The following is an 18,969-nucleotide window of genomic DNA, read 5'->3' on the forward strand; positions in this document are numbered from 1 at the left end:
CTCGTATTTATTGAGCGCTTACTGTGTGCAGAGCACTGGACTAAGCGCTTGGGAAGTCCAAGTCGGCAACATCTAGAGACGGCCCCTACCCAACAGCGGGCTCAGAGTCTAGAAGGGGGAGACAGACAACAGAACAAGACATATTAACAAAATAAAATGAATAGAATAAATATGTACAAGTAAAATAGAGTAATAAATACGTACAGACATATATACATATATATACAGGTGCTGTGGGGAGGGGAAGGGGAGGGAGGGGAAGGAGGGGGCTCAGTCTGGGAAGGCCTCCTGAAGGAGTGGGCTCTCAGTATTCATTCTTTCTTTCACTCTTATTTATTGAGCAATTACTGCGTGCAGAGCACTGTACTAAGCGCTTGGGAATTACAAGATGGCAACATATAGAGACGGTCCCTACCCGACAGCAGGCTCACAGTCTAGAAGGGGGAGACAGAGAACAAAACCAAACATACTGACAAAATAAAATAAATAGAATAAATATGTCCAAATAAAATGAATAAATAAATAGAGTAATAAATACGTACAAACATATATACATATATGCAGGTGGTGGGGGGAGGGGAAGAAGGTAAGGCTGATGGGGTTATTTTGTTAATATGTTTTGTTTTGTTCTCTGTCTCTCCCTTTCAGACTGTGAGTGCACTGTTGGGTAGGAACTGTCTCTATATGTTGCCAACTTGCACTTCCCAAGCGCTTAGTACAGTGCTCTGCATGCAGTAAGCGCTCAGTAAGGCTTTGAAGGGACATAATAAGAATTAGAATAATAATAATGGCATTTGTTAAGTGCGTACTATGTGCGAAGCACTGTTCTAAACTCTCAGTAGGGCTTTGAAGGGACATTGGAGAAGCAGCGTGGCTCAGTGGAAAGAGAACAGGCTTTGGAGTCGGAGGTCATGGGTTCAAATCCCGGCTCCACCAATTGTCAGCTGTGTGACTTTGGGCAAGTCACTTCACTTCTCTGTGCCTCAGTTACCTCATCTGTAAAATGGGGATTGAGTGTGAGCCCCCCGTGGGACAACCTGATCACCTTGTAACCTTCCCAGCGCTTAGAACAGTGCTTTGCACATAGTAAGCGCTTAATAAACGCCATTATTATTATAAAAATAATGGCATGTGTTAAGCGCTTACTATGTGTGAAGCACTGTTCTAAGCTCTCAGTAGGGCTTTGAAGGGACATAATAATAATGGCATTTGTTAAGCACTTACTATGTGCGAAGCACTGTTCTAAACTCAGTAGGGCTTTGAAGGGACATAATAAGAATAAGAATAATGGCATTTGTTAAAGCGCTTACTGTGTGCAAAGCGCTGTTCTAAACTCTCAGTAGGGCTTCGAAGGGACATAATAATAATAATAATGGCATTTGTTAAAGCGCTTACTGTGTGCAAAGCGCTGTTCTAAACTCAGTAGGGCTTCGAAGGGACATAAGAATAATAATAATAAGAATGGCATTTGCTAGTGCTTACTATGTGTGAAGCACTGTTCTAAACTCTCAGTAGGGCTTTGAAGGGACATAATAATAATAATAATAATAATAATAATAATAATAATAATAATGGCATTTGTTAAAGTGCTTACTGTGTGCGAAGCACTGTTCTAAACTCTCAGTAGGGCCTTGAAGGGACATAATAATAATAATAATAATAATGGCATTTGTTAAAGCGCTTACTGTGTGCAAAGCGCTGTTCTAAACTCAGTAGGGCTTCGAAGGGACATAATAAGAATAATAATAAGAATGGCATTTGCTAAAGCGCTTACTATGTGTGAAGCACTGCTCTAAACTCTCAGTAGGGCCTTGAAGGGACATAATAAGAATAAGAATAATGGCATCTGTTAAAGTGCTTACTGTGTGCGAAGTGCTGTTCTAAACTCTCAGTAGGGCTTCGAAGGGGCATAATAAGAATAAGAATAATGGCATTTGTTAAAGCGCTTACTGTGTGCAAAGCGCTGTTCTAAACTCTCAGTAGGGCTTTGAAGCGACATAATAAGAATCATGGCATTTGTTAAGCGCTTACTGTGTGCGAAGCGCTGCTCTAAACTCTCAGTAGGGCTTTCAAGGGACATAAGAATAAGAATGATAATAATGGCATTTGCTAAAGCTCTTACTATGTGGGAAGCACTGTTCTAAACTCTCAGTAGGGCTTCGAAGGGACATAATAAGAATAAGAATAATGGCATTTGTTAAAGCTCTTACTGTGTGCGAAGCGCTGTTCTAAACTCTCAGTAGGGCTTTGAAGGGACATAATAAGAATAAGAATAATGGCATTTGTTAAAGCGCTTACTGTGTGCAAAGCGCTGTTCTAAACTCAGTAGGGCTTTGAAGGGACATAATAAGAATAATAATAAGAAGAGTGGCATTTGCTTAAGCGCTTACTATGTGTGAAGCACTGCTCTAAACTCTCAGTAGGGCCTTGAAGGGACATAATAATAATAATAATAATGGCATTTGTTAAAGCGCTTACTGTGTGCGAAGCGCTGTTCTAAACTCTCAGTACGGCTTCGAAGGGGCATAATAAGAATAAGAATAATGGCATTTGTTAAAGCGCTTACTGTGTGCGAAGCGCTGTTCTAAACTCAGTAGGGCTTCGAAGGGACATAATAAGAATAATAATAAGAAGAATGGCATTTGCTAAAGCGCTTACTATGTGTGAAGCACTGTTCTAAACTCTCAGTAGGGCTTTGAAGGGACATAATAAGAATAAGAATAATGGCATTTATTAAAGCGCTTACTGTGTGCGAAGCGCTGTTCTAAACTCTCAGTAGGGCCTTGAAGGGACATAATAAGAATAATAATAATAATGGCATTTGTTAAAGCGCTTACTGTGTGCAAAGCGCTGTTCTAAACTCTCAGTATGGCTTTCAAGCGACATAATAAGAATAATGGCATTTGTTAAGCGCTTTCTGTGTGCGAAGCACTGCTCTAAACTCTCAGTAGGACTTTGAAGCGACATAATAAGAATAATGGGATTTGTTAGGCACTTACTGTGTGCGAAGCGCTGTTCTAAACTCTCAGTAGGGCTTCGAAGGGAGATAATAAGAACAAGAATAATGGCATTTGTTAAGCGCTTACTATGTGCGAAGCACTGTTCTAAACGCTGCGGGGGGGATACAAGGTGATCAGGCTGTCCCACGTGGGGCTCACAGTCTCCACCCCCCCATTTCACGGAGGAGGTCACCGAGGCCCAGAGAGGTTCAGTGTGTTGGCCAAGGTGACCCAGCAGCCCCCCGCCGCGGGTCCCCGGGGCCCCGGAGCGGCCCCCTCAGGAGGCCCCGCTCGCCTTTTGTTCCCCGCCGCAGGCCGGAGGGGCCGCCCCCCCTCCCCCGCGGGAACTACAAGTCCCGTCGTGCCCCGGGCCCGCCGGGCCCGCCGATTGGCTCCCGCGCCCCCGAGCTCGCGCCTCCCATTGGCCGGGGCCGCGGCGGGGGGCGGGGCCCGGGGAGGCAGGGGGCCCAAGATGGCGGCGGGGCGGGGGCGTCGCGGGGCCTCGTCGCCGGGGCGGGTCCGGGGCCCCTCCTCGGCCTGAGGCGGAGGCGGAGGCGGCGGAGGCGGAGGGGGAGGAGGGCGAGCGGCCTGCGTGAGGCCCGTGGTGGTGACGGGGACCTCGGCGGCGGCCTGTCCGGTCCGGAGCCCCGGTGAGCGGGCGGAAGCCGTGTGGGGCCTTTCCCCCCCCGGGGGCTCGCTGGTGCGGAGCGAGGGAGCGGGGCCGGCGGGAATTGTCGGGGGGAAGGGACGGGGCCGGCGGTTGCCAAAGATATTAGGCGGAGATACCCCCCTCCCCCCCTTTCCTTCCCCCCTCCCCCCTCCTTCCCCCCTCCCCCCTCCCTCCCCCCTCCCCCCTTTCCTTCCCCCTCCCCCCCTTTCCTTCCCCCTCCCCCCCTTTCCTTCCCCTCCCTCCCCTTTCCTCCCCCCTCCCCCCCTTTCCTCCCCCCTCCCCCCTTTCCTCCCCCGTCCCCCCTTTCCTTCCCCTCCTTTTCCCTCCCCCCTTTCCTTTTCCCTCCCCCCCTTCCCTTTTCCCTCCCCCCCTTTCCTTCGGCCGCCCCCCCTTTCCTTCCCCCTCCCCCCTTTCCTTCTCCCTCCCCCCTTTCCTTCTCCCTCCCCCCTTTCCTTCTCCCTCCCCCCCTTTCCTTCTCCCTCCCCCCCTCTTCCTTCTCCCTCCCCCCCTTTCCTTTTCCCTCCCCCCCTCTTCCTTTTCCCTCCCCCCTTTCCTTTTCCCTCCCCCCCTTTCCCTCCCACATTTCCTTCTCCCTCCCCCCTTTCCTTCTCCCTCCCCCCTTCCCTTTTCCCTCCCTCCTTTTCCCTCCCCCCTTTCCTTTTCCCTCCCCCCCTTCCCTTTTCCCTCCCCCATTTCCTTCTCCCTCCCCCCTTTCCTTCTCCCTCCCCCCTTTCCTTTTCCCTCCCCCCTTTCCTTTTCCCCTCCCTCCCCCCTTTCCTTTTCCCTCCCCCCATTCCTTTTCCCTCCCCCCTTTCCTTTTCCCTCCCCCCTTTTCCCCTCCCCTTCCTTTTCCCCTCCCTTTCCCCCTCCCCTCTCTTTCCTGTTCTCCTCCCTTTCCTGTTCCCCTCCCTTTCCTTTTCCCCATTTCCTTTTCCCCCCCTTTCCTTTTCCCCCTTTCCTTCCCCCCTTCCTTTCCCTCCCCCATTTCCTTCTCCCTCCCCCCTTTCCTTCTCCCTCCCCCCTTTCCTTTTCCCTCCCCCCTTTCCTTTTCCCTCCCCCCGTCCTTTTCCCTCCCACCCCTTTCCTCCTCCCTTCCGTTCATTCAATCGTATTTATTGAGCGCTTACTGTGTGCAGAGCACTGTACTAAGCGCTTGGGAAGTCCAAGTTGGCAACATATAGAGATGGTCCCTACCCAACAGTGGGCTCCCATTTCCTCTCCCCTTCCACCCATTTCCTCCCTTAGTACAAGCGCTGAGTACAAGAGAAGCAGCGTGGCTCAGTGGAAAGCTCCCGGGCTTTGGAGTCAGGGGTCATGGGTTCAAATCCCAGCCCCAGCACTTGTCAGCCAGGTGACTTTGGGCAAGCCACTTCACTTCTCTGGGCCTCAGTTACCTCATCTGTAAAACGGGGATTAAGACTGTGAGCCTCCGTGGGACAACCTGATCATCCTGTATCCTTCCCAGTGCTTAGAACAGTGCTTTGCACATAGTAAGCACTCTTCTAGACTGTGAGTCCACTGTTGGGTAGGGACCGTCTCTATATGTTGCCAACTTATACTTCCCAAGCGCTTAGTACAGTGCTCTGCACACAGTAAGCGCTCAATAAATATGATCTGATGAATGAATGAACAAATTATAAAGCCCTACTGAGAGCTCACCTCCTCCAGGAAGCCTTCCCAGACTGAGCCCCCCCTTCTCCCCCTCACCTTACCTCCTTCCCCTCCCCACAGCACCTGTATATATGTATATATGTTTGTACGTATTATTCCATTTTATTTGTACATATTTATTCTATTTATTTTATTTTGTTAACATGCTTTGTTCTGTTGTCTGTCTCCCCCTTCTAGACTGTGAGCCCACAGTTGGGTAGGGACCGTCTCTAGATGTTGCCAACTTGCACTTCCCAGGCGCTTAGTACAGTGCTCTGCGCACGGTAAGCGCTCAATAAATACGATTGAATGAGTGAATGAATGATTATTAATGCTCTGCTCACGGTAAGCAAGCGGTTAGTACAGTGCTCTGCACACAGTAAGTGCTCAATAAATACGATTGATTGATTGATTGATTGATTGAATAAGGACGATTGAATGAATTTCCTCCCCTTTTCCACCCATTTCCTCCTCCCACCTATGTGCTCCCTCCCCTCATCCCCCCCTCCACCTCCATTTTTCTTCCATGCTCTTCCCTCACCTCCACCTCCTCCTCTTCTTCCCCTTCCTCCTCCTCCTCTTCCTCCTCTTCCTTCTCCTCCTCCTCCTCCTCTCCTCAATCCATCTCTCCACGAACGCCTACGGTGTTTGGTGCATTTCACCGAGCACCTGGGAGAATTCAGCAGAGTCAGCAGGCATGATCCCTCCCTTGAAGAATTCCCAGTCTAGCGGGGGAGACACGGAAAAAATAAATTACAGATAGCGGGAAGAAGAAGGGGGGACTCTGCGCCTCAAGGTAGGGCTCCAGAAATGGGGTATGTAAAGTATGTGTCCGAGCGGTTAGGTGGCTCAGAAGCGCCGAAGTGCCAGTCTTGGGGGGTATGAGGAGGGGAGATGAGAAATTATCCGGTGAAGGCGCCTTGGAGGAGATGTGATTTCAGAAGGGCTTTGAAGATGGGGCTGGCGGATGTGAAGGGGGAGGGAGTTTCAGGCAGGGGGATGGGCCTGAGCGAGAGGTTGGCAGCAGGAGAGGAGCGAACCGAGGCCCAGTGGGTAGATTGGCTCGAAGAACAAAGAGTGAGAGCTGGAGGTAGTGGGAGGAGAGAGCGGAGAAGTGGAGAATCCAAGCATTTATCCCATCCCGCCTCGATGACGGCGGCGTCCCCCTCCCTGGCTTCTGTTTCCCCACTCCAGTCGTTTACTCATTCAGTCGTATTTCTTGAGCGCTTACTGGGTGCAGGGCACAGTACTACTGCTACTACTAATAATGATGGCGTTTATTAAGCGCTCACTATGTGCCAGGCACTGCACTAAGCGCCGGGGTGGATCCAAGCAATCCGTACTTCGCTCTGCTGCCTGGACCAGCGCTTGGAAAGTGCAGTTCATTCATTCATTCATTCGTTTTTATTGAGCGCTTACTATGTGCAAAGCACTGTTCTAAGCGCTGGGGGGGTTACAGGGGGATCAGGTTGTCCCACGTGGGGCTCACAGTCTTAATCCCCATTTTACAGATGAGGGAACTGAGGCCCAGAGAAGTGAAGTGACTTGCCCAAAGTCACACGGCTGACAGTTAGCAGAGCCGGGATTCGAACCCATGACCCCTGACTCCAAAGCCCGGGCTCTTCCCACTGAGCCACGCCGCTTCTCTGATACAAGTGCTTATTATGTGCCGGGCACTGTACTAGGCGCTGGGGTGGATCCGTACTTCACTCCGCTGCCCGGACCATTTTTCTACAGATCCGTTCAGTCTACATTTCCCCACTCCTCAAGAACTTCCCATCCACCTCCACACCAAGCAAAAGCTCCTTACCGTCGGCTTTTAAGCGTTCAATCACCTCGCCCCCTCCTACCTCACCTCTCCGATTTCCTGCTTCTTCTAGACTGTGAGCCCGCTGTTGGGCAGGGACCGTCTCTATATGTTACCAACTTGTACCTCCCAAGCGCTTAGTACAGTGCTCTGCACACAGTAAGCGCTCAATACGATTGAATGAATGAATGAACCCAGCCTATACACTTGGCTCCTCTTAATGCCAACCTGCTCGCTGTATCTCCATCTCGTCTATCTCGCCGCCAACCTCTACCTCTGGCCTGGAACACCCTCCCTCTTCATATCCGACAATCACTCTCTCTCCGGCTTCAAAGCCTTATTAAAAGCACATCTCCTACAGCACCTGTATATATGTATATATGTTTGTACATATTTTTTACTCTATTTTATTTGTACATATCTATTCTATTTATTTTATTTTGTTAGTATGTTTGGTTTTGTTCTCTGTCTCCCCCTTTTAATCAATCAATCGTATTTATTGAGCGCTTACTATGTGCAGAGCACTGTACTAAGCGCTTAGACTGTGTACTAAGGGCTTTAGACTGTGAGCCCACTGTTGGGTAGGGACTGTCTCTCTATGTTGCCAATTTGTACTTCCCAAGCGCTTAGTACAGTGCTCTGCACATAGTAAGCGCTCAATAAATACGATTGATGATGATGATGATGATGATGATCTCCTCCAAGAGGCCTTCTCTGGCTAAGCCCTCATTTCCTCTTCTCCCACTCCTTTCTGTTGCCCTCGCACTAGGATCTGCACCCTTTATTCACCCCTCCCTCAGCACTTACGTGCGTATCCATAATGTCTTCATTTATATTAATGTCTGTCTCCCCCTGTAGAATGTAAACTTTTAGTGGGCAAGGAGTGTGCCCGCTGACTCTTGTTACGTTGTTCTCTCCCAAGTGCCTAGTACAGTGCTCTGCACACAGTAAGAACTCAGAAAATACAATCGGTTGATAGTGGCGTGGAGAAAGCTAATTGACTGCCTTAAAACCAGTGAATAGAAGTTTCTGCTTGTTGCAGAGAGGGATGGGGGGGCCCTGTCAATCCTTCCTCCCCGCACTTCAGTTCTCTTGGCCTTCCCCCACCCACCCCGTTTCCTAACTCCCACCTTCTTTTTCTTCTCACATTCCAGTCTGATTCTGGAGTGGGACTGAGCTCCCCATTCATCAGAAATTGGAGAGTCAAGCTCAAGAGACAGGAAGTTCCGGGCCCCCGTCTATCCTGCAGCTACACCCACTCCTTTGGGGAACTCATTTGCTCCCATGGCTTCAACTACGATCGCTATGCGGTTGATTTCCGTATCTCCGTCTCCGGCCCTGACCTCTCACCTTCTCTGCTGTCTCATATTTCCTCCTATCTCCAGGACATCTCTACTGGGATGTTCCCCCGAAACCACAGACACGGCATCTCCGAAACAGAGCTCTTTATATTCCCGCCCAAACCCTGTCCTCCCCCCGACTTTCCCATCACTTTAGACAACCCCACTATCCTCCCCGTCTCACAAACCCATAACCTTGGCGTTATCCTTGACTCATCTCTCTCATTCAGTCTGTCACCAAATCCTCTCAGTTCAGCCTTTACGGCGTTGCTAAGATCCGCCCTTTCCTCTCCATCCAAACTGTTACCATGTTAATCCCTGCGTTTATCCTCTCCTGCCTTGATGGAGCATGGAGCAGCATGGCCTAGTGGAAAGAGCCCGGGGCTTTGGAGTCAGAGGTCGTGGGTTCGAATTCCGGCTCCACCACATGTCTGCTGTGTGACCTTGGGCAAGTCACTTCGCTTCTCAGAGCCTCAGTGCCCTCATCTGTAAAATGGGGATGAAGACTGTGAGCCCCACGTGGGACAACCTGATCACCTTGTATCCCCCCCCCCCCCCAGTGCTTAGAACAGTGCTTTGCACATAGTAAGCGCTTAACAAATGCCATTATTATTATTATTATTGATTACTGCATCGGCCTCCTTGCTTCTTGGCTTCTGTCTCCTGCCTCTCCCCACGCCAGTCCATACTTCACTCTGCTGCCCAGATCATTTTTCGGCAAAACTGTTCAGTCCTCGTCTCCTTGCCCACCCACCTCCGCATCAAGCAGGAGCTCCTTAAGGCTTTAAGGCCTTCGATCATCTCACCCCCTCCTACCTCACCGATTTCCCGCTGCGACCCAGCCCTCACAGTTCGCTACTCGATCTCATCTGTCTTGCCGGCGACCCCTCGCCCACGTCCTGCCACTGGCCTGGAACTCTCTCCCCGCTTCATATGTGACCGATGATCGCTCTCCCTAACTTCAAAGCCTTATTAAAAGCACATCTCCTCCAAGAGGCCTTCCCCAACTAAGCCCTCATTTCCGTTTCTCCCATTCCCTTCTGTGTCCATCTTGCTCTTGGATTTGTAGCCTTCATTCACCCTTCCCTCAGCCCTGTAACACTTATGCACGTGCCCGTAATTTATATTAACGCCAGTCCCCTCGTCTAGACTGTAAGCTCCCCATGGGCAGGGACCGCGTCTACCAACTCTGTTAAATTGGCCTCTCCCAAGTGCTTAGTACAGGGCTCTGGACATAGTAAGCGCTCAATAAATACCATTAATTGATTGAAAGGGCCTGTGAGCCATGGCATCTGGCTCAGGGCCCTGGCCATTTACTCATTCGTTTATTCAGGGCCCTGGCCATTTACTCATTCGTTTATTCAGTCGTCTTTATTAGGCGCTTTCTGGGTGAAGAGCGTTGTAGTGAGCGCTTGAGGATATACAGTGCAGCAATAAGCAGTGATATTCCCTGACCAGCTCTCCCACCCCGATCCGCCCCCATCTGTCCTACAGGGATGGACCCGGGTGGGGAGGGGAGGGACTTGGGGTCAGAGTTACCCTGTTACTTTAGCAGTAATTCACCCACACGCATACAGTGCCCCCCCCTTTCCTCCCAGCTGAAAATTATTTCAGCATCTGCCGTCCCCTGCTAGGCCGTAAGCTCCTTAGGGGCAGGATTTGTATCTACTAATTGTGTTGTCCTCTCCCAAGCACTTACTAGAGTGCTCTGCACCCAGCAGGAGCTCAGTCACTGGTGGCCCTGGGCAGGAGAGCATCCTCAGCCTCGCCGGGGGCCCGTGAGATGGGATGGGGGCCGGGGTCCAGGTGGGTGCTAGGTTGGGGCAGCAGGGAACCGGGGTGGGAAGGGAGGGAGTGTTCAGTACCCGCTGCCTGTTCCCTCAGCCCCACCTGCTCCCTGCCCACCGGTCTGTCCGCCCTTCCCGAGGACGCGGGCGTCGAAGACGCGTGATGGCAGCCTCGCTTCTGATGGCCGGTTCCCAGGTGAGCTGCGCGTAGCCTCGTTGGCTGTCGGACTCCGGGCTGTCAGTCTGCGGTCCCGCCAGAGCGGAAGCTCCCCGGGGCCAGGGACTGGGGCTCGGCTTCTGTCGCGCTTTCCCAAGCGCTGGGGACGGCGTGTGGCCCCGGGTGACGCCCGACACAGATCCTGGCCCCAGGCTGCAGTTTCCCGCTCCCTGGGCATCTCCTCTCCCTCTTTCCCTTTGACCATCCCAGTCTGGGGGCTCCACTTCCATTCCAGACGCCTGTGACGTTTGAGGACGTCGCCGCCTACTTGACCCGGGAAGAGTGGAGGCCGTTGGACCCCGCTCAGAGGGACCTGTATCGGGAGGTTGTGCAGGAGAATTTTGGAGACATGGTGTCACTGGGTAGGGTGTCTCCGTGTGTCCGTGTCCACGTGTGTGTTCTGGCTGTGGCGTGCGTGGTCCGCGGGGGGGAAGGGACTGGCTTGACCCTGGGTCCCACCCAGGCCCCTTGAGGGAGGGGGATATACTGAAGCTGACCCAGTGACCCCGAGGCTCTGGTTCAGTTGTGGACCCTTTGTGAATTCCCGGGCCCAGCCAGGCCGCGGGTCAGGTGCCCCGGAAGAGACCTGGAGCGGGGATGGGGGCGGGCCCGGCTCCTCCTCAGTTGCGATCGGACCCCTGACCCAGTGGGTGAGGGGGAACCTTCTAGACGGTGAGCCCGTTGTTGGGTAAGGACCGTCTCTGTATGTTGCCGACTTGTACTTCCCGAGCGCCTAATACAGCGCTCTGCACACAGTAAGCGCTCGATAAATCCCATTGAATGAATGAACCCTGGCTCAGCACCTCCTCGTGGCCCCGTTGAGGGCCCCCCCCCACCCCGCACCATCCCCTGACCCGCGATCCCCCGGCTCTCCCCCTTCTTCTGCTTCCAGACTTTACGATCGGCGGCGAGAACGAGGTGATCCCCAAGCAGGAGGTGGTGGACGAGGGGTACGGGGTCCTCCCGGGGCGGCCCAAGGGCGGCGAGCCCCAGGACCTGGAGTTCGACGGCGGCGGCGGCGGCGGCGGCGGGCTGACGGCGCGGCCCTGGGCGGCGCTGGCGGCGGAGGGCTGGGCCGGCTACCCCCCGGCCCAGGTGGCCGACCTCCTGGCCCAGGCGGAGGCCCTGGGGGACGGGGCCGGCGCGGGCGGGGCCGGGGCCGGGGCGGGCGGGGGCCGCTTCCTCAAATGCCCCGAGTGCGGGAAGGGCTTCGGCCAGACGTCGGACCTGAACCGGCACCGGCGCACGCACTCGGGCGAGCGGCCCTACAAGTGCGGCGAGTGCGGCAAGTCGTTCAGCCGCAGCTCGCACCTGATCCAGCACCAGCGCACGCACACGGGCGAGCGGCCCTACGACTGCAGCGAGTGCGGCAAGAGCTTCGGCCGCAGCTCCCACCTCATCCAGCACCAGACCACCCACACGGGCGAGAAGCCCCACCGCTGCGGCGAGTGCGGCAAGTCGTTCTGCCGGGCCTCGCACCTGCTGCAGCACCAGCGCACGCACACGGGCGAGCGGCCCTTCGCCTGCGCCGAGTGCGGCAAGGGCTTCGGCCGCAGCTCCCACCTGGCGCAGCACCAGCGCACGCACACGGGCGAGAAGCCCTACGCCTGCGGCGAGTGCGGGCGCGGCTTCAGCGAGCGCTCGGACCTGATCAAGCATTACCGCGTGCACACGGGCGAGCGGCCCTACCGCTGCGAGGACTGCGGCAAGCACTTCAGCCAGAACTCGGACCTGGTGCGCCACCGGCGCGCCCACACCGGCGAGCGGCCCTACGAGTGCCGCCAGTGCGGCGAGAGCTTCAGCCGCATCTCCCACCTGGCCCAGCACCGCCGCACCCACACCGGCGAGCGGCCCTACGAGTGCCGCCAGTGCGGCAAGGGCTTCAGCCGCAACTCCCACCTGGCCACCCACCAGAAGACCCACACGGGCGAGAAGCCCTACGCCTGCGGCCAGTGCGGGCGCGGCTTCGGCGAGCGCTCGGACCTCGTCAAGCACCAGCGCACGCACACGGGCGAGAAGCCCTACGAGTGCGCCGAGTGCGGCAAGGGCTTCACCCAGAGCTCCAACCTCCTCACCCACCAGCGCACGCACACCGGCGAGCGGCCCTACGAGTGCGACGAGTGCGGGCGGGCCTTCAGCCGCAGCTCGGCCCTCATCAAGCACAAGCAGGTCCACGGCGACTAGGCGCGGACCCGACCGGCCGGCCCCGGGGGACGCGCGGCAGCGGAACCGCTCCGGACCCGGGCCGCCCGCGGTCCCCCCCCCCGCAACCCCGACGGCGGCCTCCCTCCGGACCTCGCCTCAGAGCTCGGGCCCCCGGAGGGAGACCCTTCCGCCCCACGTCCGTCCCCCCGGCGGGTCCCCGCTCCCGGCCGACGGACGTGGGAGGGGAGGCCCAGGGCGGGCGGGAGTCCAGACCTGCCCTCCCGTCCGCCCGCACAACAGTATTACTCGGGATTGACGACGACGACGACGATGCAGCCTCTGGAAATTATCTCTGGGAAAACCGGAGGGCGATTCAAGCGCGTGGGCCCTCGGAGACAGAGGCGTCGAGCCGGGTGCCCCTCTCCAGGGTCAGGCCCGGGCGAGGGGGCCGTCGGTCCTAGAGGAGCCACGCTTCCCGACCCTCTCCCTCTGCCCGGGGGTCTCCGGTGTCCCAGGTCTCACGCTGGGAAAGTGGCAGCTTCGAGGGGTCGGGGGTGGTTCGGCAGAGACTTGTCGCCGGGGTCCGGCCCGGGGCCCCGCTCGATGCCCAGGGGATGCCGGGCCGACCCCAGGCGGGATCCCCTCGCTTGGCCTGGGCTGGGGTGGTTCCCCCCACTACCTGCCTGCCTGTCCGTGCACCGGGCCGTGCCGGGTAAGGTGGGCGACGGCTCGGGCCCGGGCGGCAGCGGGGTCGCGGTGGGGCCTACGGGAGCGCCGACTCTGCTTTAATTCGGACCGCTCGGGAGCGGGGACGCGGGCTCGTGGGGGGTGGTCCGCCGCCCACTCCTGTGAATCAGGAACTGGCTGGGGGAACCGGGAGCTTCCCAAGGGATGGGCTCCCAGGGTTTCCCCATTTTCCCTGAGGGATAGCCCCTTGGAAAGCGACTGAGAATTTTAAATTTAGGGGAGTGGGGAAGCCGTCGGGGGGGGGGGGACGACCCCCGTGTCCGGGCGCACTACATCCCACCGGAGGGCGGAGGCGGGGACGGGCGGGGATTTCGGGCTTCGGCCCGGGCTGGCCCGTTCTCCTCGCCGCTGCAGCCACCGGGTCGGCTGAGCTCCAGGGAGCGAGGAGTAGCGGGGACGAGGAAGTCGTGAGGTTTGTGCTCCTCGGGGGACGGGGAGAGACCCCCCCGTGTCCTCCCCACTGGATGCCACGGATCTCATCGGTAACCCGTGGCGCTTTGTATTTGGGGGGTGGGGGGGAGGGCGCTGAGGGAACAGGGTGATGGGGGTGGGGATCTCAGGCCACTGTCTGGGGAACATTATCCATGTGTGTTTATTTGCATTGTATTATGGCAATTTCTCCAATTAAACACTCAGAATTTTAACGCACCAAGCGTTCAGAGTCGTTTTCCGCCCCTTCCCGCCTGATCATCCGGGCCACCGCCTCACCCACGCATCCTCCACGGTCAGCTGCCTGGCCCTCTTTTCCAGCCTCAATACCATTGGGACCCCACACACCCCCGAGCAGGGGAAAAACACACATAATAATAATTATGGTTATTATTATTATTGTTGTGGAGATTATTAAGCCCTTACTATGCACCAGGCACTGTACTCAGCGCTGGGGTAGATTCAAGCAAATCGGGTTGGACACGGTCCCTGTCCCATGTGGGGCTCCCAATTTAGATCCCCATTTTACAGATGAGGTAACTGTGGCCCAGAGAAGTGAAGTGACTTGCCTGAGCTCACACAGTAGACAAGTGGCAGAGCCGGGATTAGAACCCATGACCTAATGACTGTCAGGCCCTTGCTCTAACCACTGGACCATGCTGCTTCTCACGATATTTGTTCAGCACTTACTGTTTGCCAGGCACTGTACTAAGTGCTGGGGTGGATTCAAGCCGTCCTTGTCCCACCCGGGGCTCACAGTCTCGATCCCCATTTTACAGATGAGGTAACTGAGGCCCAGAGAAATGAAGTGGGCTTGCCCGAGGTCACACGGCAGGCATATGGTGGAGCTGGGAATCGAATCCTTGACCTGAGTCTTAGGCCTGTGCTCTGTCCGCTACACCATGCTGCTTCTATGTGGATATGAGAAGCAGCATGGCTCAGTGGAAAGAGCATGGGCATTGGAGTCGGGTCATGGGTTCGAATCCTGGCTCTGCCAATTGTCAGCTGTGTGACTTTGGGCAAGTCACAACTTCTCTGGGCCTCGGTTCCCTCATCTGTAAAATGGGGATTAAGACTGTGAGCCCCCACGTGGGACAACCTGATCTTGTAACCTCCCCAGCACTTAGAACAGTGCTTTGCACATAGTAAGCGCTTAATAAATGCCATTTCTAGACTGTGAGCCCACTGTTGGGTAGGGACCGTCTCTATGTGTTGCCAACTTGTACTTCCCAAGCGCTTAGTTCAGTGCGCTGCACGCAGTAAGCGCTCAATAAATACGATTGAATGAATGAAAGGGGCGACGCAGAAGGGAGTGGGAAAAGAGGAAAGGAGGGCTTAGGGAAGGCCTCTTAGAGGAGATGAGCCTTCAATAAGGCTTTGAAGCGGATTTGAGGAGGATGAGGGTCTGTGCAGGGTTACTGGACCAATCAATCGTATTTATTGAGCTCTTACTGTGTGCAGAGCACTGTACTAAGCGCTTGGGAAGTACAAGTTGGCAACATATAGAGACGGTCGCTACCCAACTGTGGGCTCACAGTCTAAAAGAGGGAGAGGAGAGGAAGGAGAGGTAGAGGTGGAGAGAGGAGAGTCAGGGTGTTGGCCGTTCCTTGGCTCCCTCTAGACTGTGAGCTTGTTGTGGGCAGGAATGTGTCTGTTGTTATATTGTAGTCTCCCAAGCGTTTAGTACAGTGCCTTGCACACAGTAAGTGCTCAATAAATAGGATCGAATGAAGGGATGAGAGTCCAAGAGCACTGGATGTTCCGAGCTGGGTCGCGGGGGCGTTTGGGCCCTGGCGATGCAAGTCGGGGTCTCCCTTCAAAGCCCTACTGAGAGCTCACCTCCTCCAGGAGGCCTTCCCAGACTGAGCCCGCCGTCATCCTCTGCTCCCCCTCCCCTCCCTGTCACCCCCACGCCCACCCTGTGCCCTACCCCCTTCCCCTCCCCACAGCACTCCTGTATATTTGTACATATTTATTACTCTTATTTATTCAATTGTATTTATTGAGCGCTTACTGTGTGCAGAGCACTGTACTAAGCGCTTGAAAAGTACAATTCAGCAACAGAGACAATAATAATAATAATGTTGGCATTTGTTAAGCGCTTACTATTCATTCATTCATTCAATCCTATTTATTGAGCCCTTACTTACTAAGCGCTTGGGAAGTACAAGTCAGCAACATATAAAGATGGTCCCTACCCAACAACGGGCTCACAATCTAGAAGGGGGAGGCAAACTACAAAACAAAACAAGTAGGTGACAAAACAAGTATGTACAAAGCACTGTTCTAAGCGCTGGGGGGGATACAAGGTGATCAGGTTGTCCCACATGGGGCTCACAGGCTTCATCCCCATTTTTACAGATGAGGTAACAGGCCCAGAGAAGTGAAGTGACTTGGCCAAAACCCTACCCAACAACAGGCTCACAGTCTAGAAGGGGAGAGACAGACATCAAAACAAGTAAACAGGCATCAGTAGCATCGATATAAATAGAATTATAGATATACACACATCATTAATAAAATAAATATGTGTATATATCTATAAGCAGCGTGGCTCAGTGGCAAGAGCCCGGGCTTTGGAGTCAGAGGTCATGGGTTCAAATCCCTGCTCCACTAATTAATAATAAGGATAGCATTTATTAAGTGCTTACTATGTGCCAAGCACTGTTCTAAGCGCCGGGGAGGTTACAAGGTGATCAGGTTGTCCCACGGGGGGCTCATAGTCTTCATCCCCATTTGACAGATGAGGTAACTGAGGCCCAGAGAAGTGAAGTGACTTGCCCAAAGTCACGCAGCTGACAATTGGCGGAGCCGGGATTTGAACCCATGACCTCTGATTCCAAAGCCCGGGCTCTTTGCACCGAGCCATGCTGCTTCTTCTCTGTTTCACGCTGCCAAGCATCAGCTGGGTGACTTTGGGCAAGTCACTTAACTTCTCCGGGCCTCAGTGACCTCATCTGTCAAATGGGGATGAAGACTGTGAGCTCCCCGTGGGACAACCTGATCACCTTGTATCCCCCCAGCGCTTAGAACAGCACATAGTAAGCGCTTAATAAATGCCATTATTATTATTATTATTATTATTGTTATTATGAATGAATGGGGGGTCAGGGGGCCAACCCCCGGTGGACACACAGGCCCGGGGCTGAGGCAGTGGGGGTCGTTCAGGGGACCCGTAGGCCGGTCTTTGGTGCAGACCTGTATATAAGTTTGCATGTATTTATTACTCCATTTATTTATTTTACTTGTACATATTTATTCTATTTATTTTATTTTGTTAATATGTTTTATTTTGTTGTCTATCTCCCCCTTCTAGACTGTGAGCCCGCTGTTGGGTAGGGACCGTCTCTATATGTGGCCGACTTGGACTTTCCAAGCGCTTAGTACAGTGCTCTGTACATAGTAAGTGCTCAATAAATACGATTGAATGAATGAATGAAATAAATACGATCGAAAGAATGAATGAATGAATGTTGTCTGTCTCCCCCTTCTAGACTGTGAGCCCGCTGTTGGGTAGGGACCGGCTCCTTACGTTGCCAACTTGGACTTCCCAAGCGCTTAGTACAGTGCTGGGTAGGGACCGTCTCTATATGTTACCAACTTGTACTTCCCAAGCACTTAGTACAGTGCTCTGCACACAGTCAGCGCTCAATAAATACAATTGAATGAATGAATGTTGTCTTGTCTCCCCCTTCTAGACCATGAGCCCGCTGTTGGATAGGGACCGTCTCTATATATTGCCCACTTGGACTTCCCAAGTGCTTAGTCCAGTGCTCCACACACAGTAAGCGCTCAATAAATACGATTGAATGAATGAATGTTGTCTGTCTCCCCCTTCTAGACTGTGAGCCCGCTGTTGGGTAGGGACCGTCTCTATATGTTGCCAACTTGGACTTCCCAAGCGCTTAGTACAGTGCTCCGCACACAATAATCGCTCAATAAATAAATAAATTCATTCAATCGTATTTATTGAGCGCTTACTGTGTGTGGAGCACTGTACTAGGCGCTTGGGAAGTCCAAGTTGGCAACATATAGAGATACGATTGAATGAATGAATGAATGTTGTCTGTCTCCCCCATCTAGACTGTGAGCCTGCTGTTGGGTAGGGACCATCTCTATACGTTGCCAACTTGGACTTCCCAAGCGCTTAGTACAGTGCTCTGCACACAGTCAGCGCTCAATAAATACGATTGAATGAATGAATGTTCCCTGTCTCCCCCTTCTAGACTGTGAGCCCGCTGTTGGGTAGGGACCCTCTCCATACGTTGCCAACTTGGACTTCCCAAGCGCTTAGTACAGTGCTCTGCACACAGTCAGTGCTCAATAAATACGATTGAATGAATGAATGTTCCCTGTCTCCCCCTTCTAGACTGTGAGCCCACTGTTGGGTAGGGACCGTCTCTATGTGTTGCCAACTTGGACTTCCCAAGCGCTTAGTCCAGTGCTCCGCACACAGTAAGCGCTCAATAAATACGAATGAATGAATGAATGAGTTTATTGAGTGCTTACTGTGTGCGGAGCACTGTACTAAGCGCTTGGGAAGTCCAAGTGGGCAACATATAGAGATACGAATGAATGAATGTTGTCTGTCTCCCCCTTCTAGGCTGTGAGCCCGCTGTTGGGTAGGGACCGTCTCTATGTGTTGCCGACTTGGACTTCCCAAGCGCTTAGTACAGTGCTCTGCACACAGTCAGCGCTCAATAAATACGATTGAATGAATGAATGTTGTCTTGTCTCCCCCTTCTAGACTGTGAGCCCACTGTTGGGTAGGGACTGTCTCTATGTGTTGCCAACTTGGACTTCCCAAGCGCTTAGTACAGTGCTCTGCACACAATAAGCGCTCAATAAATACGATTGAATGAATGAATGTTGTCTTGTCTCCCCCTTCTAGACTGTGAGCCCACTGTTGGGTAGGGACTGTCTCTATGTGTTGCCAACTTGGACTTCCCAAGCGCTTAGTACAGTGCTCTGCACACAATAAGCGCTCAATAAATACGATTGAATGAATGAATGTTGTCTTGTCTCCCCCTTCTAGACTGTGAGCAAGCTGTTGGGTAGGGACCGTCTCTATATGTTGCCAACTTGGACTTCCCAAGCGCTTAGTCCAGTGCTCTGCACACAGTCAGCGCTCAATAAATACGATTGAATGAATGAATGTTCCCTGTCTCCCCCTTCTAG

At 53.7% G+C, this 18,969-nt stretch overlaps 1 protein-coding gene across 1 annotated transcript; it reads left to right on the forward strand.

Annotated features, from left to right (window-relative positions):
* The first annotated feature begins 3,582 nt into the window (after positions 1-3,582).
* On the forward strand, positions 3,583-12,659 carry ZNF436 (zinc finger protein 436). Its single transcript, XM_038758656.1, has 4 exons — positions 3,583-3,649; positions 10,351-10,449; positions 10,706-10,832; positions 11,363-12,659. Exons 2-4 carry the CDS (start codon positions 10,417-10,419, stop codon positions 12,652-12,654), a joined length of 1,452 nt encoding a protein of 483 aa, XP_038614584.1. The 5' UTR covers positions 3,583-3,649; positions 10,351-10,416; the 3' UTR covers positions 12,655-12,659.
* The last annotated feature ends 6,310 nt before the right edge of the window (positions 12,660-18,969 follow it).

The sequence above is a fragment of the Tachyglossus aculeatus genome, chromosome 16 (genome assembly GCF_015852505.1).
Source record: "Tachyglossus aculeatus isolate mTacAcu1 chromosome 16, mTacAcu1.pri, whole genome shotgun sequence".
Taxonomy (NCBI): domain Eukaryota; kingdom Metazoa; phylum Chordata; class Mammalia; order Monotremata; family Tachyglossidae; genus Tachyglossus; species Tachyglossus aculeatus.

Coding starts and splice junctions, on each gene's coding strand:
- ZNF436 (XM_038758656.1), top strand. CDS start 10,417: ATGGCAGCCTCGCTTCTGATGGCCGGTTCCCAG. Junction 10,450..10,705: donor TTCTGATGGCCGGTTCCCAG/GTGAGCTGCGCG, acceptor CTTCCATTCCAG/ACGCCTGTGACGTTTGAGGA. Junction 10,833..11,362: donor TGGAGACATGGTGTCACTGG/GTAGGGTGTCTC, acceptor TTCTGCTTCCAG/ACTTTACGATCGGCGGCGAG.